At 37.9% G+C, this 14,721-nt stretch overlaps 1 protein-coding gene across 4 annotated transcripts in view; it reads right to left on the bottom strand.

Annotated features, from left to right (window-relative positions):
* Nucleotides 1-14,721, bottom strand: part of LOC137045523 (KH domain-containing RNA-binding protein QKI) — a 213,995-nt gene that overhangs the window by 141,798 nt on the left and 57,476 nt on the right. For all 4 annotated transcript variants that reach the window (XM_067422205.1, XM_067422207.1, XM_067422206.1 and 1 more), the window contains exon 2: nucleotides 10,382-10,524. In XM_067422205.1, coding sequence (XP_067278306.1) covers nucleotides 10,382-10,524 — 143 coding nt within the window. The remainder of the gene's footprint in view (nucleotides 1-10,381; nucleotides 10,525-14,721) is intronic.

Below are 14,721 nucleotides of genomic sequence, written 5' to 3'. Positions count from 1 at the left end.
GGGAGACGAGTGTGTGAGGGCTCAGGGTGTGTGTGTGGGGCCGCTCCTCTCTTTTATCAGGCGGGGCAGGCCGCTGTTCCTCTGCCCCGATTCCCCGACCTCATCATACCCTCACATTCATCACCGCCGCACGTCCCAGGCTGCTTATCTTCCTCACTCTTTCTTTCATGTTCTTCCCTTCATACTATACCTCATCTATAAATCTATCATGTCATCCTGCCCCTGACCTGGAAATATCAGCGACCGCCTGCCATGAGATAATTAGAGATTTTTAAGCCTGCCTGGTGGACGGCGTGGATGCTCATATGAACACCGAGCCTCATTCATGACACGGGAGCAGAACGAATGTCTGTGTGCGTCATGTTATACAAAGCGTTCTTAATAAGCAATATATATATATATATATTAGGGGTGTCCCTGACTAAGGATTTACACATTCGAATCAGAATGGTCGAATCTCTCTATGGTCGACTGATAGTCGAATCATCTGTCTGTGTGTGTGTGTGTGTGTGTGTGTGTGTGTGTGTGTGGGCATGTTTTTGTGACATATGAGGACACAAATGTGTATAATGACATGGGTATGACACAGGCATTACAGGAGAGGGTGAAATATGAAATTTTGAATATTTCAAAAGGCTTATAAATCATACAGGATGAGTTTTTTTGAGAAAGTAAAAATGCAGAATGTTTCCTGTCATGGGTAGGTTTAGGGGTTGTGTGTGTGTGTGTGTGTGTGTGTGTGTGTGTGTGTGTGTGTGTGTGTGTGTGTGTGTGTGTGTGTGTGTGTGTGTGTGTGTGTGTGTGTGTGTGTGATGGGTAGGCTTAGGGGCAGAGGCAGTGTAAGGGGATAGAAAATATGATTTGTACAATATAAAAACCATTACGCCTATGGAATGTCCCCACATTTCACAAAAACAAACGTGTGTGTGTGTGTGTGTGTGTGTGTGTGCATGGTTTGGAAGGGGCACGACACTAGTCAGCAGAAGGGTAAGGCTATTTTTATTTTCCTTTACACACTGCACACAGCAAACACTTTTAATAAAGCGACCAAAACTGCCTGCCAACGGACAGACGAACTGACAATGGCTTTCTTATTTAGGTTTAAATAAAAGGTAATGTGGTGGATAAACATTCGTAAAACGTTTTCTCATAACATTTACATTTATTCCTCATAACAGCGCCGTGTCTCTATCTCACACCGGACCGCACATTACACACACCAGCTCAATTTTGAATCTGCTTCTGCCAGAAGAGCTATCGATGAGTGTATCTTGTAGCTCAGGGTGAAATCAGTACACTGACGATTTGAGGGAAATATAATATCAATTTAATATGAAACCTTAAAATGACACTCTGTGGCACGGCATGATTTTAAACAACTTCCTGAGTCGCCGCGGACAGGCACAGAATGCTGCCGCACACCGGACGCGAAGCTCAGCACCACGTCTTTAAAATATTGCACCCCCATATTACCAAAATTACACATATTACGAACGAAGATTTGGCCGTGAGATCGGTGGTCGAATCCGGCTCCACATATCGATGCATCGAATCTTCAACTATTCAGGCATAACATTATGACCACTGACAGGTGAAGTGAATAACACTGATGATCTCTTCATCACGGCTCCTGTTAGTGGGTGGGATATATTAGGCAACAAGTGAACATTTTGTCCTCAGAGTTGATGTGTTAGAAGCAGGAGAAATGGGCAAGCGTAAGGATTTGAGCGAGTTTGGCCAAATTGTGACGGCTAGACGACTGGGTCAGAGCATCTCCAAAACTGCAGCTCTTGTGGGCTGTTCCCGGTCTGCAGTGGTCAGTATCTATCAAAAGTGCTCCAAGGAAGGACCAGTGGAGAACCGGCCACAGGGTCATGGGCGGCCAAGGCTCACTGATGCACGTGGGGAGCGAAGGCTTGTTGTGTTTTTATGTTTTATAGGGACTTTCCATAGACATAATAATTTTTATTCAGTAAAAACTCTATATTATATCCCCTAACCCTCAACCTACTCATCACAGAAAACATACTATGAGATGTTTTCCTCACGGGGACCAAAAAATGTCCCCACAAGGACAAGGATGTCGGAAATATTGCCATCTATGTGAAGATATTTTGTCCCCATAACATAGGGTTTACCAGGGCCACACACACACACACACACACACACACACACACACACACACACACACACACACACACACACACACACACACACACACACACACACACACACACACACACACACACACACACACACACACACACACACACACACACACACACCCTAAACCTACCCATCACAGGAAACATTCTGCTTTCTGCTAAAAAAACTCCTCCTGTATGATTTATAAGCCTTTTGAAAAGTGGGGACATGGGTAATGTCCTCATATTTCACCCCCCCCCCCCCCAAACACACACACACAATTGGCATCTTTTGAAGAGAAGCTGTGATTTCTAATGACTAATAGCTTAAAGTTAATGATTGTCCAGAGGGGGTCTCAGCACTAAACATGACCGAGGCTGCTCTAACCTCAGAGATTGAAGGCTCCCCAGAGAGGCTCTACAACAAGTATAAAGATGAAGTCAATATTAAAATACTTAATATGCACAGACAGCTGCATAAGTCTTTTATATGTTGTTTCATCTGACAAGTGGAAACACTGCAATCAAAGCAACCAGGGCTGCGTTTCCCGAAAGCGCCGTTAGCCAATTATGGTCGTAAGTTTCTGTCGTTATCAGCATAGTTCAACGAGTCGGTGTTTCCCGAAACCATCGTTTCAACGAACATTCGCAAACAGCAACGACAGATCTCGAGCTGTGCGTAGAAGCAGTTTCTAGTTTGCATGACGTGTGGACTTAATAAATCCTTATCTTCAGCACAATAAGCAAGCTGACATTCAGTATAATCTATATCTTTTATTTCAAATGCATATGTCATTTATGTCTTTTAGTTTGTCAAGAGATTTAAAGCACTGTTTTTGAAGAGTGTGTGTGGACGTGCTCTAGTACGTAAGAACGAGCCGATGATCAAACCTGGAAATGAAGCAAAATAACTGAGACATTTAGTATTAGTCCTCAGGTGGCATGTTCATCATTTATAGCATTAATTATATGGAGGACCAAATTACTCAAAATGAAATAATTTAATAAATAATGAATTCAATAAAACATCAATTAAATGCACCAGTTTATTCTGAAATAATTATAAAAATTAATTAAATAATTCATTTAATTAAATATTAATTAAATAAATAAATGTATCTATTTTTTTGTTACATTACATGAAATTGTATAATATTTTTCACAATTACCTCTTCCACACACACTATTACATCTATTGTTTCATTATTTCATGTGCTTTTTCAGAAAGACGTTTTTCTTAATAAAATGCATTTATGAATGACGTCTATTTGACGAATCCTGCATTTCCAAAGCTTGATAAAAACGTAATAAAACTTGATAACTTGGTCTCCTTTGGTCAATTTTAAAGGATAGTAAAGTACCGGGAAGCAGGCACAATGGGCACCCGTCCCTGCTTCACAAATTAGGAAAATTCTATGGTGACAGTGGGATTTTTTTTTTTTTTTTTATTTAAAAAAAAAATGTTTTATTGTTTGTTATTTCTTGTATGTTCATTGTATTTATTATATTTTGTATTTTATGTGGAACTTTGATCGTGGCTTTCTTAGCCAGGGCTCCTTCGCCAAAGAGACTTGTTCTCAAAGGATTTCCCTGGTTAAATAAGGGTTAAATAAAAAAAATAAAGCACCATTTCCCCAAAGATCTTTTTCAGAATAATAGAGGACATTTCACTAATGCCAATCAACAGGCAGTGGGCGGAGCTTGGCTCTGATTGGTTTAAAGTTGAAGAGTATTATTATGTTTGTTTTAAATTGTTTTGAAATTGATTTATCAGTCAGTGACTCCGTACTCATAATAAATAAATAAATAAATAAATAAATAAATAAATAAATAAATAAATAAATAAATAAATAAATAAATAAATAAATAGTGATAATAAATAGAGTCACTTATAACAAATCACACTAGATTAACCTACTGGCCAAACTTAAACACAAATATTTATTTATTTATTTATTTATTTATTTATTTATTTATTTATTTATTTATTTATTTATTTATTTATTTATTTATTTATTTATTTATTTATTTATTTATTTATTTATTTATTTATTTATTTAAAATGTTTTTTTCTCCCCCAAACCATGTGTACATGTATGTGCCTTGCCTCTCACTTTGTAAAGTAGCTGTGTGGTGTTAATAAAACAGCAAAAAAGAAGTTGAAGAGTGACAGAAATGACCGATCGATCTGTGTGTGGTGATGACATCACGCAACACCAAGCGTGTTCTTATTTGTGACTGAAAATGTATTTTGAATTGAATCTAAAAACCAGAAAACTGTGAGAACTGTGGCTGTGTTTAAGGCAGTGCGTTTTTATCTTGATCAATTCCTACCGCCATAATAATTTCCAATCAATTCCCCAATTTCCCTTTGCCACTTGCCCGACCAAGACAGAAAAAAGTCATCAATCTGAAAAAGGATTATCCAATCAGAGCCAAGCTCCGCCCACTGCCTGTTGATTGGCATTTGTGAAATATCCTCTATTATTATGAAAAAGATCTTTGGGGAAATGGTGTTTTGGAAATGCAGTATTCTTCAAATAGGCGTCATTCATAAATGCAGCATATTATTATGAAAAACATATTTTTGAAAAACACATGAAATAATGAAACAATAGATGTAATAGTGTGTGTGTGGAAGAGGTAATTGTGAAAATTATTAAACAATTTCATGTAATTTTACAAAAAAATAATAATACATTTATTTATTTAATTATTTCAGAATAAACTGGTGCATTTAATTGTTGTTTTATTGAATTCATTATTTATTTAATTATTTAATTTTGAGTAATTTGGTCCTCCATATAATTCAGCCTTAAACGGATTCATTAAGAGCAGTTATTACTCCACCACCTGCATGACTTCATTAACCAACGTGGTCTAACGACAGATTTGTGGCAATACGGTTCCGGGAAACAGTCGTGACTAGCTAGTTGATTTCTTCAGCGATGCATTGTGTATGATAGTTAATCAGCGAGTTACATTATTATTATTATCGAGTTATGTCTTTGTACATGAAACGCACCCCAGCCAAACACAAATTTAACCAATGGCATGAGTTTGGAGGAAGGACCTGTGATTGTCTTAACCAATGGCATGAGTTTGGAGGAAGGACCTGTGATTGTCTTAACCAATGGCATGAGTTTGGAGGAAGGACCTGTGATTGTCTTAACCAATGGCGTGAGTTTGGAGGAAGGACCTGTGATTGTCTTGACCAATGGCGGACATCAAGAGTTTTAAGCAGGTTTTGTTTGGTGACATTATTTGTGCAGAAATTGCATCAAAGGTCTCTTTAGATCATTTAAAATAGTACATTTCTTATACTATTTTCTATAATATAAATTCTATTCTCCCTGGATATGGATAACTCCACTGACACTGAAGGCTATTTGAGGACATCTCATTTTTATTGCTCATCCTCCTAATGATCCTAAACTCACTAATAATGATCCTGGGTGTCCTTCAGACCAGCAAGGGCGGCCAGAGCCTACACACACACACACACACACACACACACACACACACACACACACACACACACACACACACACACACACACACACGACGGCCTTCACTGCACTGTTGGCTAACTCTCAGACTTTTAAGAGCAGGGGCTAAATTACCCACAATGCATTAAAAACTGCAGACAGAAAGCATCATGCCCTTGCAAACTGGAGTTGTAATTGAATATGAAATGAAATTAGCTTTTTATAAAGCTCCAGTATTATGCACAGGAAACAATAAAATATTAATATTATTATATGGATACAACCATTCCAGAGGAAAAATCTCATTGACTTTCAAAAATCCTCTCATCCACTTTCATTGTTTGCATTTTATGGATTTAAGCCAGCATGTCTGGCCACGTTATAAACCCTATAGGTTGAAGCCTGAATTAGTCAAAAACATGCAAGCACCTCTGCATCAGCGGCATTAAACAGCACGGCCGTCTCCTGCGGGAAATAACAGGCGCATAAACAGCCCCTCAAAGCAGAAAACTTCAGCAAAATGGAGGGCTCTAATTCCACACCGTGTTTACGCCCCTGCTGGAGAGACTCAATTAGTGCTGCCCATGCAGGAATCAAGCTGGGACGGGATAAGTTAATTGGGATCAATCAGCTCAAAACTGGCCCGGTTCCCCAGGGCCGGCCGCCTTAGGCAAGCAGGATCTGACGCCCATTGCTTAAGATTCGTTCACCGCCGACCGGGTTGTTGGTGAAGCGGTTGAGCGGGTCTGACTCAACACAAACGGGAAAGGCCAGGGAGAATTCAATGTCACCCCTGTTACTAAAGATGTGCAAACACTCAAAGAGAGCGACTGGAGACCGCTTTCAGAGACATCCATGCAGGAGAACGGCTAAACTTAAAGGGGTACTTCAGCGCTGGGTAGATGAATCTGTATTTAAACTGGGTCATTATTGTAGTAGAAATGTGAAATTATTTTTGAATTTGGAGCTTTCTAGACTGAGAAAAGACAGAACAAGTATTTTTGTCTCATGGGGATGAAAGACTACAATTCCCAGAATGCTTTGCTGCCCTGTAAGGCCATTCCCAACGCCACCGCTACTGGATCACTTTTACTTACACGTTTTCCACAGTACACGCCAAATTCAACTCACTGCGCATGTGTAAAACCTCATAAAAGCTCACTGAGATGATACAGACGCCATAAAGTTATCACACAATTCTTCTGGCAGGATAATTTTATTCATCAAAATATCTCCGCATTCACGTTGATCGCACTCGGTCAACCATTGTTTGCTCTAAAACACAACTGCTCATGTTTTGCCACAGGACAGCAAATGCATTTTCTGTCATCTTTGCAGGACTGGGATATGAAGTGTGTAAAGGAATGTATTTTAGCAGCTGTGTGAAAGTGAATAACTGGCACAATAGCGGTGTAAACATGCATCTATTGGTACAATATTCATCACATGACTAAACTCTAAACTCTGTTTTCAACCAATCAATCAATCAATCAATCAATCAATCAATCAATCAATCAATCAATCAATCAATCAATCAATCAATCAATCAATCAATCAATCAATCAATCAATCAATCAATCAATCAACCAATCAATCAATCAATCAATCAATCAATCAATCAATCAATCAATCAATCAATCAATCAACCAACCAATCAATCAATCAATCAATCAATCAACCAACCAACCAACCAATCAATCAATCATCTTTATTTATATAGCGCTTTTCCAATCACGATTGTGTCAAGCAGCTTCAGTGTCAAACAGGACAATATTACAACAGAATTAGATTCGGCTGTACAGTCGTTCTGGAGTAAACAGTGATGTTATCAGCTTATTTTAATTTATCATAGAGCGACAATGTTGGCAGATCAGTATTATAGTTTATAGAATTAAATAAGACCTAATTTATAAAATTTATTTGTATATTTAGTTGAATAATTTGGATCATAATTGTGAAAAATTATTTTTCAATAATTTTTCACAGTCCACATAACGACGTAAAGATTTTTTTTTTTCATCTCATTTTTAAATTCATCTGCTTTGGAGAGCGTTTTCAAAAAGCTCAAGTTTTTGTGTCCTTAAAACGCCATCTCAGTGTGGACGGATGGCCAAAACGGAGAGAAAAAGATACATTTTCAAATGAAAACATATTAGTGTGGACATGTCCTGAAAAAGCTGTTGATACATAAATTTTAAAAAAATAGTAATACTTATAAATAAGTATAAATAGGGCTATAATTCATTATAAGCATGGACTTCTTAGAAAGTGTTACCAAACATTATTTTAAGATTTGAAGTATACTAAAAGTGCAAATGTAATACAAGTATGTGCTCTTCTTTTTCACAAGGGACTCTTTTACACATGTGGGACTAAAGCCATAAAGCTCCAAAGTGAGTGAAAAGCAGAGCTGGACAAAGTACACAACTTCATTACTTGAGTAAAAGTAAAAGTACTACTAGATAAATATTACTCTGTTACAAGTGAAAGTTGTAAAAACAGATTTTTACTGAAGTAAAAGTACAGAAGTATTTTTTTTTCAAAAGTACTTCAGTATCAAAGTAAATTTCCTTCTTTATGTCAGTTCATTATTTTATTATAGTTGTATAAATGCCCATTATGCCATCATGGTTTAAGCCAGTCAGTGACGCTCCATCTGACGTACTAGCATACGACTAACTTAAACTCATTTAAATACTTGTAGAAAAGTTACAAAGCTCTTTATAAAGCTGCTGTCACTTTAAGACCAAACGCACGGATCCAATACACTGATACACATCTGATATTCTCACACTGTTCACCTTCACTGAAGACAGAATCAACTTTGTTTATGTGAATCCTCCACTAAATGAGCATTTGGACATCCGTCTTCTTCCATTTTGCTCTAAACTATAAATCAGTGTTTAATAAATGCTGTGAAATCATTGAACTTCACGAGACTCTACAAGAGTGATTCCTGAAAGGCTTTCTGCAAAAACCCAAACACCTTTTAAAGAAGAAAAAAATCATCACTGACTTTCAAAGCTGCGACAGAAACGACTTTCGACTTCGAGGACCTTGATAGAAATACAGGTGTAAACGGGCTCTGAAAGGTTTGAGCTTGTCCGCTTTCCACCACTTCCAGAGGGAGTGTAAAATGCATTCGACCGGATTGCTTTGGCTGTGTAAACGCTCATGTGCTCAAATGCATTCGAACGGCCTCAGAAGACCCCATACTCTCCGCATGCTGACCTAATGAGTGGACATTATGGGATGTGCTCTAGCCAGGCGGGATTTAAACTTTGTCAGCTGAAGAGCCAAGTTTGATTTGAAGATGAAAAACACACTAAGCTCAACGTTCTCTCCAATCCTGATCTCTAACACACACTCAGTGTTCGGCCGGTCTTGAGTCTATCAGAGCAGAAACTTAAGCCAATTATATCTGTGTGTTTTTTCACAAGATTATGGTGTTCATTATTGAAAGATCTTAAAAAAAAAACATGCCTTTACCGCCTATAGCTACTCCCCTCGAAGAAATCAGGACAGAAGTGGTCGAAAGTGGACAAAAGAGATGGATTAAAACAACATGTGTGTCTCCCTCATCTACTCGCGACCCAAAAGATTACACCAGGCGTAACAGAGCCTTTAATGTCAATGACATTTGTTGAAGAGATGCTCAAACTAATGATGAAACCTGACATGATGTGTAAAAATGCCAAATTTCCCCTTGTTCACTCTCATTCTATGGAAACAGGACAGGACGTTTTTTTTTTTTTTTCATTGGCACAAGGACAAGTCATACGGGTTGGGAATGACACGAGGGTGAGTAAATAATTGGTGAACTATCACTTTTATAATAAATGATGTTATAAATGAAAAATGTAGATCTTGATGGTGATACTTGAACTCCAGGCTAAGGAAAAACTCTTGGATTTATACTGCAACAGTCGACCACAAACCATCAGCTTAATAACACAATAAATTAAATGGACTCAAACACTTAGTGCAACTTCACTTCTTTAGTACGTCTTAATGAAATCAATATACTGGACGTGGGCCCATGTCCTAATGCAAGGAAAACTAGATTACATCGACTCGTATGTCTTTGTAATTAAATAAGAGGCATGCGGAGGAGCTGCACAGTTATTTACTATTCCATTTACTCACTGGGCTTCGGTAAAGAGCTTGAGTGTGTGTGTGTGTGTGTGTGTGTGTGTGTGTGTGTGTGTGTGTGTGTGTGTGTGTGTGTGTGTGTGTGTGTGTGTACTTGTTTAAATTACATTGTGGGGACCAAATGTCCTCACAATGTAATATAAACCTGAGATCAGCAGCCAGCACTCTCCACAATGTAAATGGATTTATAAACATACTAAATGAAATGTAAAAGTGCAGAATGTTGCCTGTGATGGGTAGGTTTAGGGGTAGGGGCAGTGTGTGTGTGTGTGTGTGTGTGTGTGTGTGTGTGTGTGTGTGTGTGTGTGTGTGTGTGTGTGTGTGTGTGTGTGTGTGTGTGTGTGTGTGTTGTTTGTGTGTAGACATCGACTTCAAATCATTTTTAACTGACCTTCAAGGGCTGCCCGAGACTAGTTCATGTGACTGAAAGGTTCTCAGGATGCATTTTTAACCATTTCTCATTGAATTTTTAATTGAATGAAACAAACAAACCGATGTGCTCTTGCAATAATGGCATTAATTATTCACAGCATTGTGATGGAAATATCAGTGTGTTTGCCGTGAGCTGTGTGAATGGGCTTCAGGTTTGAGACTCACGTCTGGATATTCTTTAACAGGCACGTAGAGTTTCTCTTGGAGTTGAACGATTGGGCCGACGGCGTCGGGGAGCTCTGAGCTTCTCTTCTCCGTGCTGCCGTTTAATGTGTCGTTGTACATGTCCTTTCGTACCCTGCTGATCTCTGAAAGAAAGAGAACGCACACACACTATGAGTTAACGCAACATGTCCTCCAACCAATACGCCTATATCCACTTCAACTCCGAGGACCCTGTACAGGGACGGGAATGATATCGTCATGTATATACTTTCAACTTTAAATGTCTGTGGAGGGGCTAGCACCTCATATGTGGTACCATTTGAAAGCTTAGAGTCTCTACTTTCGGGAGATATGCATCACTTTGGCATTTGCTTTACACAAAGTAATGTATTTACTAGGGGTGTCAACAATAATCGATTCGGCGATGCATCGCGATGCGGGGCATGAACGATTCAGCATTGATGCGGCAAAGTGCCATAATCGATTATGTGCAATTCCCCTTTATTCCACAAGGTGGCAATGTCTGATACCCAATGATGAAGTGACGTTTCACTCATAGTTACCTCTGACAGAAAACGAAACAATAATTATAATCTGCAAAACTTGAAATGGGTTAGTGATTTACTTCAGAGAGCAAGTACTAAACACAATCATATGTTAGTGTCACTGTCTCTTGATGATGGATGTGGTCAAGAAGCTGTCAGTGATCAAAATATTGATTTTGAAGATGTTGAAAATGAGTTTGGAGAATATGCTGGAGATGGCGAATATGAGGCAGATGCTGAATATACTGGTAAACGAGCTCTGACGAGGTCATATGATGATGGTATTAAACATCTGCTCAAACTGAATCCTTCCAAGCTCCAAAAGGTAACGAAATAGGTTTTATTTTATTCTTCTGTAGCTGTTACTCTAAAATCAGGAGTTTTATATATTATCACGACAGGTAGAGGTCTATCCATGTTAAATATAGATCTGGGTCGCTAACGACCTGAATATGTAAGAATGTTTGGTGAAACAGTCATGCATTTAAGGGCTAATTGCATTTTATTTAATTTTATTTAATTACATTTTATTTTATTTAATAACTTTTATGTCAAAGATACAGGAGACACATAGCAGCCAATACAATCTGTTGTTTAATATCTGCTTGTATTGCCTCATGACTGATGAAAAATTTGCTTTGTGTGCAGTATAATTTTGATGCATCACAATGCATCGTAGAATCGAATTGAATCGAATCGTTACCTGGTGAATCGTAATCGAATCGAATCGTGAAGGCAGTGCCAATGCACACCCCTAGTATTTACACTAAATTACTCTGGTGCCATTTCTGCCTGGATTTGGCCGACCCAAATTGAAAAGCCTCCCATACACACACATACAGTGGTCTAGGTTCAAAATGTTGGTCTCATTTTACAGGAAACCCTTTAAAGTTACATAAAACACTGCTAAAAGTGATAAACATGTAAGTATATGTTGTGCAAGCTGTTATAACCCCCCCAAAAATTAGGCACTTTAATATAAATGTATTTTTGAAAGTGTGTAACTCAGGCCCTTGGAAATCCCAAAAAAATGGCCCTGGAGTTTAAGCGGATATAGGTTTGTCACTTCCCTAAAATATGACCCATAGGAGCGTTTACTAAAGTTGTGCTCCTATCGACAGCAGGACACTTTCTTTTTAAATCATTTGTCCTTTTTATCTGCGTTATATTTCAGGTTTTGCATCATTCAAGGCAAGGCAAGTTTATTTATACAGCACATTTCATACACAATGGCAATTCAAAGTGCTTTACATAAAAATAAATTAAAATAGGGATAACAAATGCATAAGAAAAGAATACAATGTGTTAAAATTAAAATATAAACAGTTGTAAGATAATAATAAAAAATAATAATAAAAAAAGATTCCAATCTGCCTGATTCTAAATTTGGCTACTCCTATCTGAGATGGAAAAGATGGAGCAGGTTCGCAATGTCTCCTGGACCTAACAAGTCAGTCCAAGACGGGCTATAGAGTCAGCTGGTAAAGCATTGCACTATACAACAACGACATGTGATCATGCGATCGTGAGTTCGATCCCAGGGAACACACGTGCTCATGAAGTGTGTGTGACTATACATCACTGGGTAGGTTTAGGGATGGGGTGGGTGAGGTTGTAAATTAAAATAAATATTTATGCTAATAGAAATATGACAAATGGTGGTAAAAAGTCCACACATTGCATTAAAATGAACACGCATTTTGATTGGTAATGACAGTCAGATGTAACACTGTCATTATTTTACGTCAGCTAGATGACGCATGACTTGACGTAAATATAGGTCGTAATAAGGTGATTGAAAAACGACCTATAGAGTCCTATTTCTTTTCTGAAAGACAGTTTGAGTTAAGGACATCAATCAGGCTGCAGACTGGGCGAGAACAGGATCAGAGACACAGTGAAAGGCCACATGCTACATTTCCTTAACCCGTGGACTATACGCTCTTTTATATGGCAGTATGAATGCCAATGATCGTAAACCTAATGAACCAGTCAATGTGTTCGAGCGTCTAACGTGGTTTAACGGCGTAGAGATCGTGCACCTGAACATCTTTATCGGTCTGACAACATGGTTATCAAACTATTTAGGATTACATAACTGAAAAAAGTGTGATTATTAATCTGCAAAGGGCTTCGTAAATATGCTCCGTGTGGGCTTTATGATTGAGTGTTTTAACAGCAGTTTGATTATGAAGAGAATCGTGAATGCAGATCACTCCAGGTTCACATTCATTTCACATTCCTAATGTTTTTATGTGTTATTATACACATCTAATAATGAAACACTGAAAAAAGGGGAACAGAAAAAGAGGTGACCGCATTTGACAGTTTTCAGTCAAGAGTTTAACCAGAACTTTAAAGGAAAACATAAAAAAAAAGCACAACCCTGCTATGACAGAAATACTAGATTGTGTATTGAAATATAATTTATTAATACTGCCATTGAAAAGTTCAAGTTCTCCGAATGTTTTTGAAGGAAGTCTCTTTTGCTCACCAAGGCTGCATTTTAATTTATTAAAAATATAATAAAAACATTATTATGAAATTATTACAATTTAAAATTTGTATATTTAGACCTTGTATATGTTTGTATAGTCTTTACTGTATATTGTAAATAGAATATATCCCTATTTAACTTAGTAAAGAGCTTCTACAGGTGTTTGCACAGTATAAATATCAGGAATGCCACAAATCTCAATACAATAGTGAACCGTTCGGTACGGCATTCACAGTTCAATACGTGCTTGTGAATTGCATTTTTTTTTTTTTTTGTGGGGTGTTTGCATTTAATACATTTTTTGAACGCTTAATGCTGGTGTCAGACTTCCCACTTTGGTGAAGTGATGCACTGACATCTTTTCAATCCGTGGTGTTGGTGGGGTGTCATGATTTTTGATCGTGGACTATCAAAATATCTCCAAAATCTGCTTTTGAAAAAACCTTGTAGTATCGTGCAGTACACATTCTATCATTTGCCTCCATCCCAATATACTGAACAAACATGACATACATTCCCATCACACATTAGTGTTAGAGTTACTCTCACGGAACACTATAGCTATTCACAATCATGAAAGTTCATCAATGGTATGTGTTTTAAAGCCTTGCCGGTTTAACATTTAATTCGTTTTAACACCAGCACCAGTTTGGTTTCCAACATTCTTCAATATATAATGAATGTCCAACAGGAGAAAGAACTTCACTCCAGTTTAAAACAACTTTTGCGTGAGTAATCGGTGACAGAATTTTCCATTTTGAGTGAACTATCCCTTATAATGTTAATAAAACAACAACAACAAAAACAAAGAGAAAGAATGCTATTTTCACTTAGTGCTTTTTATCATACATTTATCATATTATGATTCAACTCACAGCATTTGTCTATATATCCACAATGTTTGACCAGACTTTTATATGAAGTTCAGAGACTGCAGGCTCCAGCCTGACATGAGTTTGGCCAATAGTCTCAGCTCAGGATCGACAGTCAGTTCAATTGAACAAGACAAGCGGAGACCACCTCAGCAGGAACAGAGAAAGAGAAAATGACAAGAAGTGGCCTAAGAGAGAGTCTCTGTCTTTGAACAGCTGTAAAACCACAAAAGATCTTTCTAAATGGATATGACTACCTTCTGAATTTCCTCGAGAGACGTGTGTATCTATTTCGCCCAGAGGCCTGATGAGCCTTTTCTCACTATAGCAGCCAACTTAGCTCTTTTTCCCAAATTACCATTGCATTTTTCCAAAGTTCACCCATTTAAGTAAGTAAGTAAACATCTCTTTATGCCAGACTGTCCT

The sequence above is a fragment of the Pseudorasbora parva genome, chromosome 17 (assembly GCF_024679245.1).
Source record: "Pseudorasbora parva isolate DD20220531a chromosome 17, ASM2467924v1, whole genome shotgun sequence".
Taxonomy (NCBI): domain Eukaryota; kingdom Metazoa; phylum Chordata; class Actinopteri; order Cypriniformes; family Gobionidae; genus Pseudorasbora; species Pseudorasbora parva.
This window is presented reverse-complemented; position numbering and strand designations above follow the sequence as displayed.